The sequence below is a fragment of the Clupea harengus genome, chromosome 26 (genome assembly GCF_900700415.2).
Source record: "Clupea harengus chromosome 26, Ch_v2.0.2, whole genome shotgun sequence".
NCBI lineage: Eukaryota > Metazoa > Chordata > Actinopteri > Clupeiformes > Clupeidae > Clupea > Clupea harengus.
The window spans coordinates 7146757-7158957 of record NC_045177.1 but is presented as its reverse complement, the minus strand read 5'-3'; the positions used below and the strand labels follow the sequence as shown (position 1 = coordinate 7158957).

At 40.7% G+C, this 12201-nt stretch overlaps 1 protein-coding gene across 2 annotated transcripts in view; it reads right to left on the bottom strand.

The window, feature by feature from the left end:
* Window positions 1–12201, bottom strand: part of LOC105913221 (adhesion G protein-coupled receptor E1-like) — a 28224-nt gene that overhangs the window by 2009 nt on the left and 14014 nt on the right. The window contains exons 2-13 of one of the 2 annotated variants that reach the window (XM_031563568.2): window positions 10812–10892; window positions 9904–9942; window positions 9444–9770; window positions 8625–8951; window positions 5295–5600; window positions 5179–5207; window positions 3943–4017; window positions 3445–3595; window positions 3249–3362; window positions 2790–2971; window positions 2406–2576; window positions 2101–2307 (exon numbers count right to left, since the gene is read on the bottom strand). In XM_031563568.2, the coding sequence (XP_031419428.1) occupies window positions 2101–2307; window positions 2406–2576; window positions 2790–2971; window positions 3249–3362; window positions 3445–3595; window positions 3943–4017; window positions 5179–5207; window positions 5295–5600; window positions 8625–8951; window positions 9444–9770; window positions 9904–9942; window positions 10812–10833 (1950 nt within the window). In that variant the 5' untranslated portion in view covers window positions 10834–10892. The remainder of the gene's footprint in view (window positions 1–2100; window positions 2308–2405; window positions 2577–2789; window positions 2972–3248; window positions 3363–3444; window positions 3596–3942; window positions 4018–5178; window positions 5208–5294; window positions 5601–8624; window positions 8952–9443; window positions 9771–9903; window positions 9943–10811; window positions 10893–12201) is intronic. The other variant, XM_031563569.2, reaches the window with a different exon arrangement.

The following is a 12201-nucleotide window of genomic DNA, read 5'->3' as shown; positions in this document are numbered from 1 at the left end:
AGTGTACCACTGCACACTTTCAGATAGAACAGTGGTCATTTAGATGATTAATCATCCTCTGTTCCATGTTCCTTTGATGAATGATTCTTGATTGTGATTGTGATCTCTTGCTACAAAAGCAAAGACAATTATCAGTCATAATCAAGACTGTGCCTCGGTAGAGGAATGAATGACCCACCTGATTCTCTCCATTCTAGTGAAAGTCTATTTTCTGGAATTGTGTAGACCCATGTCTTTAAAACTCATCTTTGCTAATCTATCTTTTATATTCCATTTTAAAATTTTAATTGCAAAAAATGAATTACTATGAAAGATGATTTATGATTTATCTTGCCTCATAGTGCTACTGCTTTGATAATTATTTTGTTTAGTTGTAGGCTCAACTGTAAAACCAAGGCTACATCCTTGGCAGCTTTCACAGGGTTGCGAGTTGAAACCTTTTTTGTGATATGACCGCCGACAAAAACGTCAAAACAAGCTTCTTTTTCACATCTTCGTGTTGCAAAGTTGCAATTGTAGTCTACACTATATTAGACGGGTAGGTAGGATAGCTTTGCTGTTCATACCACCCAAACTTAATTGGTGAAAGTGAATGGTAAGGCGTGAGAGAGCAACAAGGTTCTCACAGCCTTTATTCAGGGATTTCTTCTTTCAACTCGACTCGGAAATTATTGCAGTTGTACTGTAATATGAATGACATTGTAGATAGAGCCGACGTCAAAGTTCAGAATGAGATTATATTTTAATTAGTGCTGTCAGTTTAACGCGTTATTAACGGCGTTAACGCAAACCCATTTTAACGGCGTTAATTTTTTTTATCACGAGATTAACGCAAGTTTTTTTTTTAGATTAACGTTCTTTTTGGCCTCGCAAACTGTGTAGTAGGTTAACATTACGGTTTGAGTGAATGGTGAGCGCGATACGGCAAAATGGATGATAAAAAGCTTCTGAATGGAAAGTTTACTTTTAAAAGTTGTGTTGTGCAAAAGAAGCGAGCTTCACTGTATTCTGAAAATGTCAACAGGCAGCTGGCTGAAAGCAAAGTAGTAGTAGGCTTACCTTTTATTGGTAACCTAACTGTTACGGTTCATTGTTTCTGAAATAAGAGGCCTGACTGCTGTTCCCAGCAAACTTGAAAAAAAGAAAATATTAAGCCATGGTTTAACTGCACTATAGGCTGAGTCCTTGTTTACCTGAAATGTGCACTTTATAATTTTATTTTGTACCGCCCTGTTTGGCAATGTTGGTTTTCAATAAAATAAAACATTTGCCTAAAGCAAGCCAATCCACTTTTATAAGTTGATAAGGGCATTCAAATAAAAATAAAATGATGGAAAAAATAAATAAACGAAGGGACATTTAGAATAGATACAAATTTGCGATTAATCACGATTCATTTTGAGTTAACTATGACATAAATGCGATTAATCGCGATTAAATATTTTAATCGTTTGACAGCACTAATTTTAATTAAAACGATTTAGCAACAAGTAATAGGATCTACTAGCCTAGTCTACTAGCTTTACAACTAGCTCAAATTAGCTTGCTAAGCGAGTAGCTTCTGCTAGGGCCTGCTAGCTGCAACACCACTGAATCCTGATCGCACTGATGGCTGAGGAGATGCCCATCTAACATGGATTTCAACTACCAATCTTCTTTGTATGAAACTGGACGAATGTTTAGGGTTGTTTACAACATTATAGGATTGATAATAATCACATCCCTTTTAATGCTGACATTTAGTTTAGGGTAATTTTGGTAGGCTCAAAATGATCGTATTTGGAGGATAATTATCATATCTGGCAACGCTGGGAAGACGGTCGACCAATGACAGTTCTCTCTACAGTCAGAGCTCGCGCAAGAAGGTGTAACGTAAGGGAGATATCTTTTCCAAAACGTGTAAGGGCGTAAAAACTAGTTTGTGAAAGACCCAGAGAAACACAAGGCAAAATCCCGGACGCTTTTGGAATCCCTGCCGGACGCATTTTTTAGGTCTCGAAAAGAGGACATGTCCGGGTAAAAGAGGACGTCTGGTCACCCTAGGTAATAGGTGATAGTTCAAATGAAGGCCCAACATGTGTTATTGCAAATGATAACCACCTGGTTAGGCTGGATAAGATGCAGGTAGTTCTGGGTGCACAAGAACAAGAAATGAGCTAGCAGCAGGCAGGTGCAGAGGTTCAGACGAGCTGCGTTGGTCACTCTTGGGTTGAAATGGCAGAGGGCAAAGGTCAACACAGCCACGATCAGGAACAGCAACCCGATGGACACCAAGACGGTATTCAGTACCTCCAAGATTGGATCTCTCTGAAAATCAAATGATCATAATTTGTCTATAATAATTATAATATTTTTTGTATAAATGAGAAATCACAATAACCAGCAATACTGTGTTGCATAACAACCTTGTAAATATGGTAATTATTCTCTGTTTGCATGATCAAAGCAAAGGTGGACAGGTGGACACAGGTGCACACAATGAATCCGGGGTTGGTTTGGCTGACTTGGCATCCGTCCTCTATCCAAGAACTGACATTCCAGTACACGCAGGACACCTCCCCCGTTGGACCTGAGGGCTAGATGAATAAGAGGGGTTCATTTCACCTGGAGGAAATATAGAAATACTGGCACTGGATTCGATCACATTCTAAAATCAGACCATCAACAGCATCTGCTGGGACTGTGGTGCAAGTGATGCGTAGGTGTAGATGAAATTGTAATTGCAGCTTGAGTGAAACAAAGATTCTAACACTGTTAAAACTGGCATGTGAAACAAACTGGAGTCTCACTTTGACGTGTTGGAAGGTGATGTTCACTCCATCAGTTAGTGTCTTGTCCTGAGTTCTTGGTAAGATGATGGATACTACTTTGGACAACATGGTCTTAACTGTATCATTTTCTGTTTTGAAGAGACTGGCCTTAAGGACATCCTGCATATTGTTGTAGGACATCAGTACCACAGATGCAGAACCTAGACGACAGGTTAGGAAAGTTTGTTCCACTTGTAAAACACAGGGCAAGGCATGCTGGAGAGGAGGTAGCAGGATATAAATCCAGAGGTGGAGAAGCTAGGGGCTAAACAGACAGAAAGTCCTTTGTATGGAGTAGCCTGGCATCCCAAAGCAACTTTCAAAATGTTTCATGCTAGAAATGTATTTACCCTACACGTGATATGAAGAAGTACTGACAGAATAGATCAGGTCTTAATAAACACCAGTTAACTGGAATTGTGTGTGGCATGAGAGTACCATTGTTATTCTGGGCGATTCCAAGGAGGTCAATGTCTAGAAGAGCATCAGAAGTCCTCAGTTGAGAGGGTCCTGTTCGAGAGGAATTCGGTCCAATGCTCACAATTTGTAACTCTGTAACAAAGGAAGAGTTATCAATCACACAGCCCAGTCATGCCATCTATGGTTGGAGGGAAACACCTGGTCAGACACACACCTGTGGCGCTTGTGGTAATGGTCTTGTTGGTGAGACTCGGTCGCACCAGTGTAGACGCCAGCCACTCGGCAGATTGAAGCACAGCACCCCCATGTAATGTCAGATTCCGTTGGTTAATATTCAGTAAATTATCCAGTGCGTTTGACACTACCTGTGGTGAGATGAACAACAAAATCGAAAATCCCAAACTGTTACCTAAAAGAGGAATACATTTGTAATATTGTGTAGACTGTGAAGAAACACGACCACAAGTTTGAGTTAGGGCCTAAGTATCAAAACAAGCGTCCCACACCACACACAGGTCCAGTACCCATGAGGACCCAGGCTCATTTCTCAAGCCCACTCCGAAATAAAGGCTAGAAAAGCCCCCAGAAAAAAAAAAAAAAAAAAAAAACAAACATGCCATTTTATTGTCCATATATTCTCGTCACCATAAACATTTTTTGAAACTGTGAAACAAGCAGGGACAGGCTGACACCACTTTAACGTGAGACTCACCTGCTCTGGAAGCACTGTGGACACATATGATTTCTCCTGCAGTTCACGCAGAAACTGGAGTTTACACTTCAGATCCTACAACACCAGCAACAATGCAATGTAAAAGTCTGAGAATTTCATAATGGGGAAATGATTACAATGTTTATTCTGGGGTTTTAAACATTACAAAGTGTATTTTAACAATATTGTGCAATCACAAATGCTATGCTCTGAAATGTTCAATCAATTAGAAAACTGTTTAACTGTTTAGATCATTTAATACAGACACAGAAATAAATAAAACCCTTTGTGAAAATAGTGTTAGTTACTGCTTTGGTCATAGAGACGTTTATTGCAACATGGGACTTCCCTTGGTTTTGAAACAGACTTCCCCTTACTGATTGTCACACTGCTAATTTAGGGTTGGACCAAATGCACGACACTTAGACGAGACTAAACTAAACACAGTGAAGAATTCGGTTCTATAAGCATTACCAGAAAAGTGACTCAATATGGAATTGATTGAAAAGGCAAGAAACACAACACAAAGTAGGAGTGCTGTATTTGTATTAGACTCTAACTATAATTATCTCTGATATATGTACTCTAATAATTAGTACATATATCAGAGGTAATTATAGTTCGTCGGTCATTCTTGAAAAAGAAATCCCGACAGATTGATCAGGACTCCGACACACACTGGAGTAACTGCTTATTTTATGTTTACTTGCCAAAACGAAATTGCACAAAACATTATTTTTAATGGTTTTCTAGATCCCATCTACCATCCCATCGGGAGATGATTACCAGTTACATTTACATTTACATTTAGTCATTTAGCAGACGCTTTTGTCCAAAGTGACTTACAAGGGAGAGAGTTAATTTAAATGTTTTCATAAATTGGTAGGATAAATGTCACATGTTGGGGAATTTTCTATCGAAATCTGCAGACCACATACATCTTGCATCAAGAATTGTCAGTCCGAATGGACTACTTGGCCAATAACATGAAAGATCTAAATCAGAAGCACAAAATGGTTGCCAGTGGCAGTGGTCATCAGTCATTTCAGCAGTCATTATGAAGAAATATTGGACCTCACAACGTTGGGATCTTCCATTCAATGGAATATTCTGCAGCATTCTGAAAAGCTGTCTAGTTAAAATACATATTGTACTGGACTTTAAATGTTTACTGAACATAATGAATGGCCCAATTCCTATGCTTTGTAAACATTATGACCGTTGTTCCAGGCTTACCTCGCATTCTATCATGGTAGTGATCCACTCTGAAAACAGAAAGATTTTATTTCAGTCACCTGAAACTGAAACGTTTGTTTGAGATCTAATATATGAAGGATTCTATTGTAACTTACCTGTACAAATGACCCCAGCATCCCGGTTATGACCACAGTTATTGCTCCCCAGAGGTAAATGACCACAGCTCATCAGTGAGGACTCCTTCCCAGTGCATAACACATCATCCAGCCAAATCCTCCCTGTTCCCTCCCCAAAATGAGCGGAATGTGGCGCTTCAATGGCTTCCCCACAGTCCAACTCTTTACAGACCACTGCAGCATCAGTCATGTTCCAGAAGTCATGGCACACTGTTCCCCACTCTCCATTGTGGAAAACCTCCACTCTGCCTGCACATCGGTGGGGCCCGTTCGCCAGCCTCACAGCTAAGACAGAATCACATGAGCACCATTCAGCATTAACAAGCAGAGAGATGGCTGGGGAGAGAGTATAATCATACAAGTTACATGCTAACAATTTCATATGAGTACTGAATGTGGAAAGTAAAACAATTTTTTTTTTTAAATGTATACTGACAAAACATATGGTGAGGAAGAAGTAGGCAGAGAGACATTTGTCATACAAGAACACTGTATAATACATTTAAAAAAACTGCTTACACACAAAGGTTTTGCATGTCACACAATTTCTGAAATATGTCACTCAAACCATAAAACCTGACACCAAATTTGTAAAACTGTAAGCTAATTCTCAGCCTTTCACTCAATTTTCAATTTCATGAAACACTTTTTGTGCAAAACGTGTGCCTTTTTAAGGCACTGCCATTCAAATGCCTTTGAATTCAAATTCATTTTCGGGATGCCGCTGTTAACATCCATGCATACACTGAATTTGTATTAGGCTATATATGCAAGTGCATTGATGACGTTGTACAGAGAATGAACGTCAGAACTTTTCCAAACCAGAAGCCATGGGTGAATGGAGAAGTGTCTTCAGCACTCAAAGCCCGTACAGCAGCCTATCATTCTGGAGACCCATGTGAGTACAAAATAGCCCGATATGAACTCAGAAAAACCATCAAGCTGGCAAAGAGACAGTACAGAGAGAAAGTGGAGTCTTATTACACAGGATCCAACACCAGAGACATGTGGAGTGGGTTGAAGACTATCACTGATTAGAAAGGAAAGAGCCATCCAGCAGAGGTCTCTGTTTTTCTTGCAGAAGAGCTGAACACCTTTTATGCTCGATTTGAGTCTCACACCAGGTCAGAGGTACTGCTGGAGCAAGACAGCTGCCCTCTCCAGGTATCTGTGACTGATGTGTGCAAGTCATTCAGGAGAGTGAATGTGCATAAAGCTCCAGGACCTGACAACATCCCTGGCCGTGTTCTCAAGGCCTGCGCTCCTGAACTGGCAGAGGTGTTCAGTGACATCTTTAACTCCCTGTCCCAGTCTGTCGTCCCCAATAGCTTCAAGAGGGCCACCATCATCCCAGTCCCTAAGAAACCATCAGTGAGCTGTCTCAATGATTACAGCCCTGTCGCACTCACCTCTGTTGTGATGAAATGCTTTGAGAGGTTAGTCAAAGACCACATTACATCCTGCCTGTCACCTGCATTAGACCCACTCCAGTTTGCATATAGGCCGAACAGGTCTACAGATGATGCTGTAGCTTTGGTCTTGAACACTGCTCTCTCTCACCTGGATCAGAACAACACGTACGTGCAGATGCTCTTCATCGACTTCAGCTCCGCCTTCAACACCATAGTACCATCCAGGCTCATCATGAAACTACAGGACCTGAACACCAGTCCCTCCATGTGCAGCTGGATATTGAACTTCCTGACAGACAGGCCACAGGCAGTACGGCTAGGTAGCATCACCTAACACTAACACTCAGCACTGGTGCCCCACAGGGTTGTGTGTTAAGCCCACTGTTGTACTCCCTGTTCACCTATGATTGTGCAACCACTAACAGCTCCAACACCATCATTAAGTTTGCTGATGACACCACCATTATCGGCTGCATCAAGAATGGTGATGAGTCTGCCTACAGAGCAGAGGTGGCAACAATGACATCCTGGTGTCAGGATAGTTGATAGTGTTGATAGTGTGATAGAGTTGATAGTGGACTACAGGCGGCTGCAGGGAGAACATGCACCCATTCACATCGGGGATACAGCTGTGGAGAGACTCAAAAGTTTCAGATTTCTTGGTATCAATATCAGCGAGGATCTGAGCTGGACACACCATATTGGTGTGGCTACAAGGACAGCGAAACAGAGGCTCTTTTTTCTGCGGCGACTGCGGAAATTTGGCATGGACTGCACTGTACTGACCAATTTTTACCGCTGCACCATTGAGAGCATACTGACTGGTGGAATTACAACATGGTTTGGCAACAGCACTGCCCAGGACAGGAAGACACTACAAAGAGTGGTCAAATCTGCACAGCGTATTACAAGGACTGCATTGCCATCCATTCAGGACCTTTACAGCCAGCGCTGCAGGAGGAAGGCCAAGCGGATCATTTCTGACCCTAGTCATCCCTGCCACAGTCTTTTCTCCCTCCTGCCTTCTGGAAGGCGATACAAGAGTATAAGGTCCCGTACCAGCAGATACAGGGATAGTTTTTACCCACATGCCATCAGGATGCTGAACTGTCCTTGAAATATCTTTTTGCACTACAATTTTTTTCTCTTTTTCCTACCCTTTTTCTCCATTCTCCAGTATTTATTTATTTATGTATGCTGGATACTCCATTCTCCATTTATTTATTCTCTAAGTTGAACGGACATTGAGCACAAAGAATTTCATTACTGATAAATGCTGTTTATGAGTAAATGATAATAAACTTGAACTTGAACTTGAAATGCATGACATATAACAGTTCCAAAGGAGGACATTTGTTGTGATATTGATGACTGCTGAGTTGAAAATATCTCTTTCCAAAGGTGCCAGTGGGAGATGTGATGTGTTTTGCATTTTGTGTGCGCAGTTTGGCTAAAAAAATGACACCTAGTTTCAAAAAATGTGTTTCAGCACAAAGGAAGTTGCAGGTAGCCTTAGCCAAACCGCATACTAACAGCAGCAGTCACAGTGTGATCTACATTTTCACAGAGCTACACCCAGGAAATGAAGCATATTACAACTGGAAAATGTCCTGTGTATAACCTCCCAAGTATTCTGGCCACATACATGTAGATACACATAAGATTGTATGTACTTTAAGTCCAATTACATTTAACAAAAATCACTTCAGTAACAACTACCTGTAATATACACACTTTACACAGGCACACGACTGAGTCTTTGCAGACAAGAGGAACAGGTCATTAAAATACACTGATATGCAGACAACTTCTCATGACTTAATACGTGGTCATAAGAGGAAACCCCCTGTATAAAAGGAGGGTTATAGTAGATCAGGAGCAGAGTGTCATCACCTACCTGAGCAGACCACCCCAGCATCTTCAGCATGTGAACAGTCATGAGTTCCCCAACCCCTATGACTACAGTTCTTCAGTGTTGGCTCCACTCCATTGCAATTCACCTCATCTAACCAGATCTTCCCTGATCCCCGTCCGAACCGTGCAGATTTGGATGCTTCGAGGGCATAGCCACAGCCCAGCTCTCGGCAAACCACTTCAGCATCGGTGATATTCCAGTTATGATCACACACGGCGCCCCACTGTCCCTCGTGATAAACCTCCACTTGGCCAGCACAGCCATCAGACCCGTTCACCAGCCTCACTGCCTTAGCTGAATCGGGGACGTCTGAAAATGAGGAGGCAGAGAGTCGAGGTGTTACTGAGTATTGCAATTTAAATATTAAGTTGTATCTTACTGAGCTGAGTGTGTTTTGTTGAAACAAAATTGTTGTTGACTTAGACAGTTATCACCGTTTACAGAATAGCAGAAACCTTTCAAGGAGTGACCTTGATTAACTGAACTAAGGGCTATGACCAGCTCAGAGACAGTGGCTAGCTAGGATGACGCACGTGTATGTTGTACTGTTGCTGTTTCACATAGATACTATTCATAAATACTGTGAAGCCTATTTAACCTTTTCCATGAAAAACCCTATCCTGGACTGTATGTCATATTAGTTTTGTTGCTAACACGCCTCGTTTACAATGCAGTGAGCTGGAGTTTCCAAAATGGGTGTAATAGGACCAACACTGTTGCATTTTCTCTCACCCTTTTTTACAATAATCACAGAGTAGAGTGTGATTTGAGTGAAGTCAGAAGCCATCCATGTTCACTTACTTGAGCAGAGAACCCTTGCATTGCTGTTTTCACAGCGATCCTTATGGCTCCCCCAAGGCCAGTGGCCGCAGTACTTCAGTGTAGACTCCTTTCCATCACATTCAACCTGGTCAAGCCAAACATGCTGAGATACCTCTCTGGTAGAACTTTGTGTCGGAAGAGCTCTCCCACAGCCAAGCTCTTTGCAGACCACTTCAGGATTCTTGCCCTTCCAGGCTTGACCTCCACAAATGGTACCCCACTGACCATCATGAAGAACTTCAACTCTTCCAGCACACCGATGAGTCCCATTCATGAGCCTAATGTTGGCTAAGGCTACAGAAACTGCTTAGAGATTTTGAGAGGTAAAGAGGGGGCAAGAGATGGATGAAGAGATTTGGTTTCTGTCATACATGGATGACAGAAACCAAATCTTTCAGACTTTCAGACTTTTTTTATAGAAGTGTTTCTACATCCTTACCTAATAACAGAGTGAAGGCCAGACTGCATTTCAAGTTCACTGTATTGTAAAAATATAGTAACATAAATGATAGCCATGTTAGCCATGAGTTATATTCCATCAATATAATACTAAGCATTTCATATTACGAACCTGCATAATATTAAATGGCATATTCAGGCAAACAGAGAAAATTAAATTTAAATGTGGATTGTCAGAAGCAGTGGGTTGACTAGATATACATTCAGACCATACAACCATAAATTACTTCTAAACATAATGAAACATGATTTATTTATAATACATTTTTATTTATAAAAAAAAATCTTTGCTGTACATAAATCTTCCGGGTGTGCATTATTCGAAATGAATAACCAACATGATGTCAAAACAACTTCTAGGGTTCATTTCCAGAAATCATCTTGGCACAATTCCAACAAGAGAGAAGGACCGAACTGCATTTATGCAGTATTATAAGAGACATGTACAGGAAATGTACAGGAACAGCTGGGGCAAGACTATCACACACACACCCAAACAAAAACAAACAAACAGAATCAATCAGGATCAATATTCCTCTCCAGGATAAGGCCTAATGTGTCAATTGATTGTTGATTCTTGAACCTTATTTCTGAATTATTCGAAAAGTTGGGAAAGAATAGCCAGTAGCCTTGCCCAGTCAAGTCATCTAATGTCATCAAATTCTACATTCTTGTGAAATATTTGTGTTGTCATTTCTTTTTCTCAGAAGCTTGATGATTCAATTGTTTTCTGATAAAAAAAGCATGTCAATACTGTAGTTAAGAGTCAGTTCTTTGTTCAGAGTACTAAAAGTAGCTAAAAGAAAAAATGACACCACTGTTTCTATTTGTCTGCCATGATAACTATAGACGTGGTAGTCACAGCAGTATGGTAATATAGTAACTCACCTGGAAGGTAGATGTCATTCATGATGAAGAATATATCCTCAGACTAAGAGACAACATGAGACCTATCTCTATATCTTTAACCTCCAGTGGGCTTCTAGTACTGATGATGCCCTGGTTCACAGTGCTACTGGTGCCCTCACTGACTGATCTTTATGTGGTTATTTAGTCTGTGTCGGCAGTCATTGGGGCGGGAAAAAAAAAGAGGAAGCCAGCTAACCATTGTATCACTATTAATCCTCACTACACAACCACCCTCTCGTCCTGTCCTAACTTGATCTCAAACGACGCATTCCTCTTCGGCAGATTACAGTAGTGTCCTCATTATTATGAAACATTTTTCAACTATTCATAGAAACACCAGATGAACTCTCTGTTCTCATGATTCAAAGTTATACCCAACATGATTCGGGCGAATCTGAAGAACTAGCTCTAGATTCAGGCCACTTGTGTAGAATTAGTGAGTTTGCTAGTGTCACATTTTCCTCATTCTCAATTCCTTTCACATGCTCACTACAAGTGCTTATATAAAGCATGTCAGTATACTTACAAACTACATTTTCCAGAGATGAAGTTGCTTGCTCTGGTTTAAATGGAGAGGTGTTTTTTTTTATCCACTCACAAGGTGATCATACAGTTCAGTCATAAGTGCATGCTATAAAATATCCGGTGCTCCACCCAAGACTGTGGATCCAGATTCACTTGAAGGTAAAACTGGTGTAAACAAAACACAACTGTGGAAGCAACTTCTGATGAATCACCATAGTTACATATCGATTAGCACTAACCTGCTCCAGGGCAGGCTAACTTAAGTGTAGCTGGATAAACTTGCCACACCCCCGGAAAAAGGAGGGATCCCATTGACCAAGGACTGATATTAGATAGTTAGATTAACGTAGGGAGAGAGTTCTTTGCGATCGCCAAGATCCATTATTCCATCATGATGGGTTCTTGTATGAGCGCTACCGATTCAGCCTGACAAGGAATAATTAATTTACAAGACCTTCTCGAGTCATTTATTGCAAACACCACAGTCGAACATTGACTGTCTTGCGCTTTTTTGCAAGTGGTAAATTTTTGTAGTGTCGGTGATGCGGAGAACAAAGCACTTATAATTATATGAGTGTTATTAGTACACCATAGCATATCATTATTGTAGAAAATGATTAAGGTGGACTCATGATAAGAATAGAGAGAAATACAGACAATTTATTTTCACTGCTTCAATTTATTGCATTTGTTATTAATACATTTAGTCATTTGACAGACACTTTTATTCATAGCGACTTGAAATTAACCACATGATTTGGAGGCGGATGAGCCGTTGACGAACGGATATTTGCTGTTCTCAATCAGCTCGCTAATGTTAACGGCCTAAAAGGACAATTGATTA